At 41.9% G+C, this 10,216-nt stretch overlaps 2 protein-coding genes across 3 annotated transcripts in view; both read right to left on the bottom strand.

Annotated features, from left to right (window-relative positions):
* SEC16A (SEC16 homolog A, endoplasmic reticulum export factor) overlaps positions 1–10,216 on the bottom strand; it is a 440,683-nt gene that overhangs the window by 250,606 nt on the left and 179,861 nt on the right. The window lies entirely within an intron of this gene.
* INPP5E (inositol polyphosphate-5-phosphatase E) overlaps positions 4,781–10,216 on the bottom strand; it is a 48,829-nt gene continuing 43,393 nt past the window's right edge. For both annotated transcript variants that reach the window (XM_082262653.1, XM_082262654.1), the window contains exons 10-11: positions 9,505–9,641; positions 4,781–5,241 (exon numbers count right to left, since the gene is read on the bottom strand). In XM_082262653.1, coding sequence (XP_082118779.1) covers positions 5,109–5,241; positions 9,505–9,641 — 270 coding nt within the window. In that variant the 3' untranslated portion in view covers positions 4,781–5,108. The remainder of the gene's footprint in view (positions 5,242–9,504; positions 9,642–10,216) is intronic.

Below are 10,216 nucleotides of genomic sequence, written 5' to 3'. Positions count from 1 at the left end.
CAGTAATGAGAGAAGGTCATTTGTATATGACTTGGAGCTTACACATGGTTGAGAGCTCTCTCTGCCCTATGTGACAGCACTGGGCCAAGCATCAGCGCTGTTCCATATGCAAAATGAGGTATTGCTCTTTCTTTCCAACAGCCATGCAGAATGAGCTGTACGTTTTGTATAGCTGCCGAGGGGAGTTAAGTGAATCTGTTGAGTTGCCTAGCTTAGGTTCACCTTAATATTGTATTTGATGCAGTATAGGGTAAAAAGAAATTTTTCCATCATGCTGAGCACAAAAAATTAGAGGCAAATTAAGCCATCGTTGGATAGTAAATAAGTACCCCCTCATGTGAAGAAAATAGTATTGTTGGTATAAATGTGAAAAGGAAAAACTAAATTATTTGATAATTTTCCTATTGTTAATGTCTCTGTCTTGTATGTGGCTCTCAGTTAAAGTGATTGATTGTAAATCCCCCCCTTTTTTTTTTTTTTTTAATTGGAATAAAAAAAAGTCTGTTTACCTGCTCTGTGCAATGGTAATGCACAGAGCAGCCACTTATTTACTTTTTGAGGGTCCCCTACTGCCACTGTTAGCTCCTTTTCTGTGTGTGCGCACCATCCATAGACACACAGCACTGCTTGGCCCCATATAAGGACTCAGGTAAGTGTTAAGCTGGGGTACACACTAAGAAAATCAGGTGAACGATTGTCCAGTTTTCCTCAATGTTCCACAGCAAGTAGAAATGGTAGATGGTATTATTTGTACAAGAATTCTTGTAAGACAAAAGATTTTTCCTCTGTTTGGTTCTGATCATGCGCAGTCTTTTGTATCCAATTTTCTCGTATGAAACCGGTACACATTAAATGAGAAAAAAAAAAAATGTATTTTGTCAATTCGGAAATTTTCGTTTGGAAAGTCTGACTTGGATGTCGAAAATTGTGTACACATTATATGAAAATCAAACGATCATTCTTCGATCCGCTTCCAGGTTTTTTTTTTTTTCTTTTGTGTCAAAGCTTTTAGGTGGGTTCACACTAGCTGCGGCCGTGGTTCATAGCAGATGGGTCCATTGCATCCCTGTTCTCTGTTTCAGGTGCGAATCGGGTCTGAATTTTTGCCTGAAACAGACCAGAAGACGCACAGGACCCTTTTTCAGTGCAGACTGCAGCTACCTCGTAGATGTGTGAACTGGCTCCATTGAGAGCCACACTCTCCTGTAAAGTGAATTGGATGCGGAAAAACATGCATCCAATTTGCATAAGAAGGAACCTGACCTAATTGAACAAACTGAAGTTAGAAGCTGATTGGCTTCTATGCAGAGCTGCACCAGATATTTGCACCATGGTATTTATAAACAAAAACAACTGTTTTCACCATTTTGATAAGGAAACACAGCTGTAACTCTCCATTTAAAATTACATTATTTTTGTTAAACCTTATCTGAGAATGTAGTAATTTATTTTATAACATTAAATGTGTTTTTAAAAACAGCATTTGCAAATGCCTAAATCTTTCTTCAAAGTAAATCCTGTAATGCCATTTACAGCAGGACTGAGAACTCATGGTACTGTACATGCTAGTACAACACGACTTGTTGTTCAGTCGTCTGTATACTGGGGAGGGGGGTACATTGCTTCTTGATGACAGTACAGAGAAAAGTAAGGCAACTGACCCTGTTTGCTGCAAATATTCTGTAAAGGAGTATGTGACAGTCTCTGACAGGGTTCCAAGCAGGTCACGCCCCAAACATGTTTCGCTCTGCCCCATGCTTAACCTCTAGGGGGAGAAAAACACGGGTGTGTGACCTTTATTTTAACTGCCATTTACTCCTTTATAGAGGACTTGCAGCTATGAGATACTTTTCCTGCTACATGAAGACATCTGGAGCTGAGACCAGCTCTGTTCTGGCCAGCAGCTGGCATCGGATGAGAACCCTCTAAAAAAAGCCTGATCGGCACATATAATTTATATCTGGTTAATGGACCCTGCTATTTCATGGTTGAAAGTATTATAAATTGTTTGGTAAAACTTAATGCATACTTGTAGTTCTGCTAGGTAATTTAACCGTTTTTCTGATGTTCTGCTTTAAAAGAAGACAAAGCTTGAATGGACATGCTAGAAGAAGAGAAATGTTGATCAGTTGGTGATTTACAATGAACCTTTTCATCAAGGTAAATGGTGATAACTATTCTTCAGTCACAGCAGTGCAGGGGGTGGTCATCTGCAGCAGGCCACATACCCTAGAGCAGTCATGGCGACCCTTTGCACCCCAGATGTTTTGGAACTACATTTCCCATTATGCTCACCTACACTGCAGTGTATGAGCATCAAGGCAAATGAAGTTCCAAGGTTTGCCATCATTGCCCTAGAGGCTTCTTTTGAGTATAAGTGGGTCTAGGTCAATGGCAACAATTCATCAATATTGTTTTAAAGAGGACCTGAACTCTGCAAACTGTGCCCAAAAAAGGCAGACAGAAGGTAAAGAACTAGTCACCGGTATTGCCCATGGTGGCCCAGCAAATTCTTTTTTACTCTGTTTCTGTGAATACATCAAGCTGAAGCAGGAAGATCATTGCACTACAGCTTTCTCTCCAGCAAGGAGAACATTAAGCTCGGTAATGATATCAACAAATCTCACTCCAAACTGTGTGAGACTAGCACTCAAAGTTGGCAATGCCTCTCCTAAACCAGATATATGGCCTGTGTCAGAGCAATTCTTGAGTCTTCCCTCTCTAAGTGCACCGAGGTTCAAAGGATTATTGATATATTAAAATGCACATGTAACTTTTTCTTCTCTCCACCTTTAAGAAACCGTATTAATCAATCCTTAGCTTTTGGAAGGTTCCCTTGCAGGTAAGCCATTGACTAAATCTAATTATCAGTAAACCTTAGATATTTTGTAATTGCAAGGAGAAGAATTGGAAATGCACAAATTATAGCTTTGAATAGAGTGGGGTCTTACTGCTCTATATGACTCCCCTTTCCAGATCTTTCAGGACACATCTGGTAGCTGAAAATCCTGCCATCCATCCAAAACGGTCTAAGTCAAGGGTTTCCAACCTGCAGGCCACAGTAGGAGAACAGAGAGACTGAATCACCACTCTTTGGGTCAACCACCATACATGCTAAATTGTGATAGGAGAAGATCCTTGTCCTGTACTTGAATGCTTGATTCCTATTGAGGCTGCAAGAATCATTAGTAAATTCTTTCACTGCACAAAACACTCACAAAGTGACACACTGCATCTGGTAGCTGGGGCAGGCTACAGTGACACAATGAAGCCTTGGCGTCAGGAAGATTGAGGTGCTAACCCCTGGAAAAAAATATTTGTCTAAGAAGCCAGTGCCTGGTCCAAAAAAAGGTTGGGGTCCACACAGGCCTAATACTTCTGTAATGGAAGAGTTGCCACAATGTTTCACAATAGTTGTAAAAATGAATTTAAAAAAGTGTACACATTACTAAAGGTTGGCTGCATACATTCTTTTTTTTTTTTAGGTCACTGGGGAAAACAGATTAGCGGTTACATGAGTACCAGTATGGACAGACAACTCATGCTTCTAGCTATACTCACCATAAATGTATGCTATTATAATTTTGTTTTTAATAAAGTTTTCTTTTACTGAACAGTCAGTGTTTTAGGCCCCTTTCACACTTGTGCACTCTGAAAGTGACACAGCTTTGCCATGCTGACTTGAAGCAATGCCTGTGTAATCTTGAGGTCTATGGCCCTGAACTTGCATCAACTTTAGACCAAAGTAGTACAGGGACTACTTTGAAGTCGCACAGATATGAACAATACTCATTGGAAATCATGGGGTATGACTTGTCATGCGACTTTGAAGTCCCAAGTCGCACAAGTGTGAAATGGGCCTTAAAACTTGTGGTGGTACAGAGGGTAGATGCAGAAGGAAGTTTGTGGAGCCTCTTCAGAAGATCACAACCCCAATGTTTAGTGGATAAACCTTTTTGGGTCTTTATATTCATGAGAACACAGTCTATCTGTTCACTGGAGAACACTGAAGTGTCAGTGATGTCACTGGACTCTAGTGAGTGGGTAGACTGTATAGTGAATGGATGGTGTTTTTTTTCCTAATATACAGCATTGGCGATGCCATTGGTCTCCAGGTGGTACATAGTCTAATTTTGTTTTATAATTAATGAAGTGTTGATGTCACTAGTCTCAAGTAAGTGGATAGATTATTATAAATATGAAGTGTCTCTGTGATATCACTGGTCACATTCTCAGGTATAGAAAGTATTGTGGTGATGTTACTTGTTGGAGGTGAGTGAAAGAAGTGCGTCTGTGATTTCGACAGGTTGCATTCTTATGAATATGAAGTTCAGCGATGTCACTGATCTTGTGAATGGACAGGCCATGTTCTTATGAATAGGAAACCTCTCAGTGTTGTAACAAATCGCTGATGACAATGGTCACTAGTAAATGTACAGGGAAATTCATATCATCTGTAATTCTTGTTAGATTTCTTTAATGGCATACAACATAGAAGGTGAGGATTGATTATATTTAATGGCCAATTGAAAGATAAATAAATATTTACATGTATAACACAGGAAGGCCAAAGAAAGATGCATGCTGGGAGCTCACATGATTATCATCTAGAGCCCCCTTTGCAAGCTAAAGTTAATATTGCAACATTGCTGTTTGGTGAGTTTACTGTAAGCCACTTCAAGTAAAATGGTCCCTTTTCACATGCGTTCCTTTCAATGTGAAAAAATAAAACAAACCAGTTTGACATTACAGGCTTCTGTGTCTTTAGATTATCATACAATACCACCACCAATGAACTGGCATTCCTGTCCACTGCATGCAGTGCAGGCAGCTTCTTTCTAAGATGGATCAATTTTCAACAGTTTGCTAGGAACAAATAACAGTGCTGAATGGAGAGAGATGTTCCCATCAAACGGAGTCACCTCACAAAATGGTAAAGACATCCACATGCTCCTACTAAAGTGATTGGTTGATTCTGAACCCTCAGCCACTTTAATGGCTTCCTACACTGTAGGCACACTTTGAGGCATCCTGACACCTGAGGCCAGCCATGACAGGCAAGTAGAACACTTCTGTCCATCTGCTCACCAGACTCCATCCCTCTCTAGTCAGGAAATTGCACAGACTGCGCTACTTTTCTGGTTCTTTATCACTTGGCGTTTCTGCAGCTCTCGTGAAATCCGCCTCTTGATTCCCAGGAGGTACAACTCACGATCAAATAGACCTGCAGCCAGGGGGATGCTGAAAAAGAAAAAAAAATTCCAGAATATAAATACACTTGAACCATAAATATGATAAACACTTACAGATGCCTCTTATGTTCTTATATATTTCATTTTAGGATATGTTTAAAAGGGAACAAAAATCACATGGTTTAAAATGCCCTCCATACTTTCTCACACAGCTCTTGTTGCTAGCTCTGGCCAAAGAACTTTGTCTTCTCTCAAAATTCAACATGACCACTACACATTGATCACAACCAATGGGAAAAAAGGGAATTTATCATACAAACCAGGAAACAGGCTATTTTCTCATCCATTACAACATTGGCAGAGCACCCTGGATGCAGCCATCTTGGAAATCACATGTGGCGGCAGCAGCAAGTGGTTTTCTCAGAGGCCCTGTAGGACTACAGGTAGTAGCCATTATTTTTTTTTAAAGGGGCCCACTGTGTATGCTGTATTAGAACAAAGTAGCATCAGCTACATGCAGTATGGGCAGCTTCTGTTTGCTGCCAGAACAAAGTCAAGTCAGCCTGAATGCTTCCCAGCTATGCAGGAGAAGCCTTGTATATTTGTCAATGATCACAAGGTTTCCTCTGATTGGCAAAGGCAGGTAGGTGATGCCGCAATCTCCATCTCATTCAATTAGAGGCAACCTTGTATTCACTAATGAAATACAAGGCCTTGCCTGAATAGCATTCAGCCAACTTGATGATGTTTCAGCAGCAGACAGAAAGTCACTTGTATTGCTGTATGTAGCTGATGCTACTATAGTATATAATACAGTACATACAGCAACCAAATCACTTAGGAATGGAAAATGTTCATTCAGGCCACCTTGGCCCAATCAAACTAAAGTGACGGGAAACCCGCAACTTAAGCTTTAAAGGAGAATTTCACCTTTTTAAGAAAAAAATTAGGAGTTCATTTTTTTTCCTGCATGAGCCTGGAAAGCATTATACTCAGAGCAGGAGCAATGTGATTTGCAGACAATTCCTGCAGCTTTCAGCCCATACCTCTGATGCGGGCTGTCAATCAACTCCAGTGAGGAGGGAGTAGGGGGATGGAGTCCCCGCTGTGTCTGTCAATGACTGTATTTAACATTTGGGAAAAATTATTTTGTGATAAATGAGGGATACAAAGAAAGGAACATCAAGGGATGGATCTCGGTCTGGTCTGTTCTGTTCAAGAAATCTATTGCTTTTCATTCCTTGGTAAAAGAGTATCAAAGATTATTCTGTCTGTGCAGCCGCCATCCTTGTGAGCTGCACGAAACATGGCCTGCCTGAGAAAATCAAGCAAGAACAAATCCAGCATCGATTTTGTTTTCTGGACACTTGAACATTCGAAAAGATCACCCATAGAACCCAGTAATATTTTTAAAAAAACATTGAGCGAGAAATAAAGTGGATGGAGTCATGCCCACCATTGAGCTTTATATATTGCTTAAAAAAAATTAAAGGAACACTTTGAAAACACATCAGATCTGAATGGGGAAAAATCTCATGCTGGATATCTATACTGATATGGACTGGGTAATGTGTTAGGAAGGAAAGGATGCCACATCGTTTGATTCAAATTAAAATTATCCACCTACAGAGGACTGAATTCAAAGACATACCGAAAATCAAAGTGAAAAAATTATGCAGCAGGCTAGTCCATTTTGTTGAAATTTCATTGCAGCAACTCAAAATGGTACTCCGTAGTTGGTATGACCATACATGTGCTTGTATGCATGCCTGACAATGTTGGAGCATGCTCCTAATGAGACAGATGGTGTCCTGTGGTATTTCCTACCAGATCTGGACCAGGGCATCACTGAGCTCCTGAACAGACTAAGGTGCAGCCTGACCGCATCGGATGAACCGAAACAATGTCCCAAAGATGTTCTACTAGATTTAGGTCAGGCAAGTGTGGGGGCCATTCAATGGTAAGAATTCCTTCATCCTCCAGGAACTGGCTGCATACTCTCACCACAGGAGGCCGGGCATTGTCCTATAGCAGGAGAAACCCAGGACCCACTGCACCAGCATAGGGTCTGACTATCAGTCTAAGGATTTCATCCTGATACCCAGTGGCAGTCAGGGTGCCATTGTCTAGCCTTTAGAGGTCTTTGTGTCCCTCCCCAGACCATCACTGACACCCCACCAAACCGGTCATGCTAAACGATGTTACAGGCAGAATAACGTTCTCCACGCCGTCTGCAGACCCTTTCAAGTCTGCTCAGGGCGATCCTGCTCTCATCTGTGAAAAGCACAGGGCACCAGTGGCGGACCTCCCCCAATTCTGGTGTTCAATGGCAAAAGCCAAATGAGCTCCACGGTGCTGAGCAGTGAGCACAGGGCCCACTAGAGGATGTCAGGCCACCCTCATGAAGTCTGTTTCTGATTATTTGGTCAGAGACATATACACCAGTGGCCTGCTGGAGGTCATTTTGTAGGGCTCTGGCAGTGCTCATCCTGTTCCTCCTTGCACAAAGCAGCAGATACTAGTCCTGCTGAAGGGTTAAGAACCATCTACTGCCCTGTACAGCTCTCTTAGAATAACTGCCATCTCCTGGAATCTCCTACACCCTCTTGAGACTGTGCTGAGAGACACAGCAAACCTTCTGGCAATGGCACGTATTGATGTGCCATCCTGGAGGAGTTGGACTGCCTGTGTAACCTCTATAGGGTCCAGGTATCACCTCATGCTACCAGTTAGGACACTGACCCTAGCCAAATGCAAAACTAGTGAAAAACAGTCAGAAAAGATGAGTAGGGGGGAAAAAAAAAACATCAGTGGCCTCCACTTGTGAAACCATTCCTGTTTTGGAGGTTGTCTCATTGTTGCCCATCTAGTGCACCAGTGGTTACTTTCAATAACACCAAAGCAGCTGAAACTGAACAACAACCCCCTCTGCTACTTAACTGACCAGATCAATATCCCAGAAGTTTCACTGACTTGATGCTATACGTTGAATAAAAAGTGTTCCTTTAATTTTTGTGAGCAATATATATATATCTATATTTCAATACACTTTTTTTAAATGCCATAATATACTTTATATTTCCTTTTCAATTTGGGAGGACCCTGGATCCCAAATCTTGCTTCAACTTCTCTGCAAGGCGAGAGCAACTCCCCACCCTACACACTAAAGCCCGATGCACACCAGCAGATTTAACATAAAAAAAAAAAAAAAAAACCTCACAGCTCCAGTCGGAGTCGCTGTACTAATAATCTGATGTTAGTACAACGATCTCCCCTGCTGTGCTACTCTGATCTGCCGGGGGGGGGGGGTCTGGAGGTGGCTCCCACGCCAGAACACTCAAGTCAGCGCTTTCAGGCATTGGCTGAGAATACTGATCAGGAGTTAGTCGACTGCTGGTTTTCCAGCATGCTCGTCCAATAGAAGCCAGCCAGCTTCTGTAGGACCGGCTGCCATACACATGGGCCGAACGTTGGCTGATGACGCCCAACATTCAGCCCGTGTAACAAGGCTAAGGCAGACCAATGCCAGAGCCTTGGCAACAGGCAGGCAACCAGAAATTTGACAATATTGTTGTTAAACAGGTTAGCATTCTTGACAAGTTTACTTAACCACCTTAGCGATATCCCCGAGCGTGACTCGGGGTGGATTTTCTATGCTAGGATGGGTATCCCCGAGTCACGCTCGGGGTAGATGTGCAGAGCGTGCAGCACTGTCCCTTACCTTCTCCTGGCGATCCAGAGATGATCTCCCATTGCTGTGATCGCCAGCCGAGATCCCCACCGCTCGTCCGTCGGTCTGATGACTTCCTGGTTCCATTCCCTGCAGCAGCAATGCTGCATGGGAGCGGAACTGGGAGGGAAATTCAAACATTGCACAAAACACAAACACATAACATTCATTATATATATATATATATATATTTATATATATATTATATATAATAAAATTATATTATTGATTAGATTATAATTCATGCGTTTGTGTTTCAAATTTATCACATCTGGGATGTCTACTAGAGTCTTGTTTTGGTCAGGTTTAAGTCAGTAATTACTAAGAATTGTAGGCCTATAATACATAACGCCAAATTTCCATGCAAAAAATTGTACCACTTTTGGTACATAATTCCTGACATAATCATACCGCCAGGGAGGTTAAAAGAGGGTACATCCAAGTCACTTGCACTCATATTGAGGTGGAATCGGGGTTGTAGGGATTCTACAAGTTTTTACACCTGTCACTCTGCTCTTCTCAGACTAAAACTGAGTTATCTGCTCTTATGTACTGTTTTGAACACAATTCATCAAAACCTACTTATCTCTTCCAGGTCTTATCCGAACTTCAAATAGCCCAAAAACAGGCCGATGATCTGATGTTTTCACCAGTGGGCAGGAAGCATACTTCAGGACTTTGATATCTCCTTTTTGGCGACTCTTGTACACAATCCTGTCCTGTGATGGCAAATATAATATATCAACAGTGATGCTGCCTCAAATACTTGTACACAACTAAAAAAAAAACAAAAACAAATTATAATATACATACATACATACATACATACATACATACATACATACACAAACACACACACACACACACACTACTATGCAAAAGTTTTAGGCAGGCCCTCCACTCGCCTGGCCAGGTCATCTATTCACAGTGTTCTGTAAATCAGACAACTGCAAGGTCTGTAAGCCTTTGCGGTTGTCGGTTTGTAGTTCTCAATGAACTACCATGGCCCTGTTAAGCGCTGTTGTAGTTCATTAAATCTTCCTGTCATAGTTTAACTGCCTGGCAATATTGGAGGTACGGGGCAGATAGATGCACAAAACAGTCTGCAGGACCGTGATATTACACCCACGCAATATTGGAGGTACGAGGCAGACAGATGCACAAAACAGTCTGCAGGACCGTGGCATTACACCCACGGCCTGCTGATCGTGGATGCAGATGTGCTGTTCAAGTTCTTTTCAAGAAGCACAAAGAAATGGGCAACGTTGAGGACAGCAGACGCAGTGGTCGGCCA

This window comes from Pelophylax lessonae (genome assembly GCF_965119305.1).
Source record: "Pelophylax lessonae genome assembly, chromosome: 7".
In the NCBI taxonomy this organism is placed as follows: Eukaryota; Metazoa; Chordata; class Amphibia; order Anura; family Ranidae; genus Pelophylax; species Pelophylax lessonae.
Note: the sequence above shows the minus strand (reverse complement) of the source record. Positions and strands in the feature narration are given on the sequence as shown.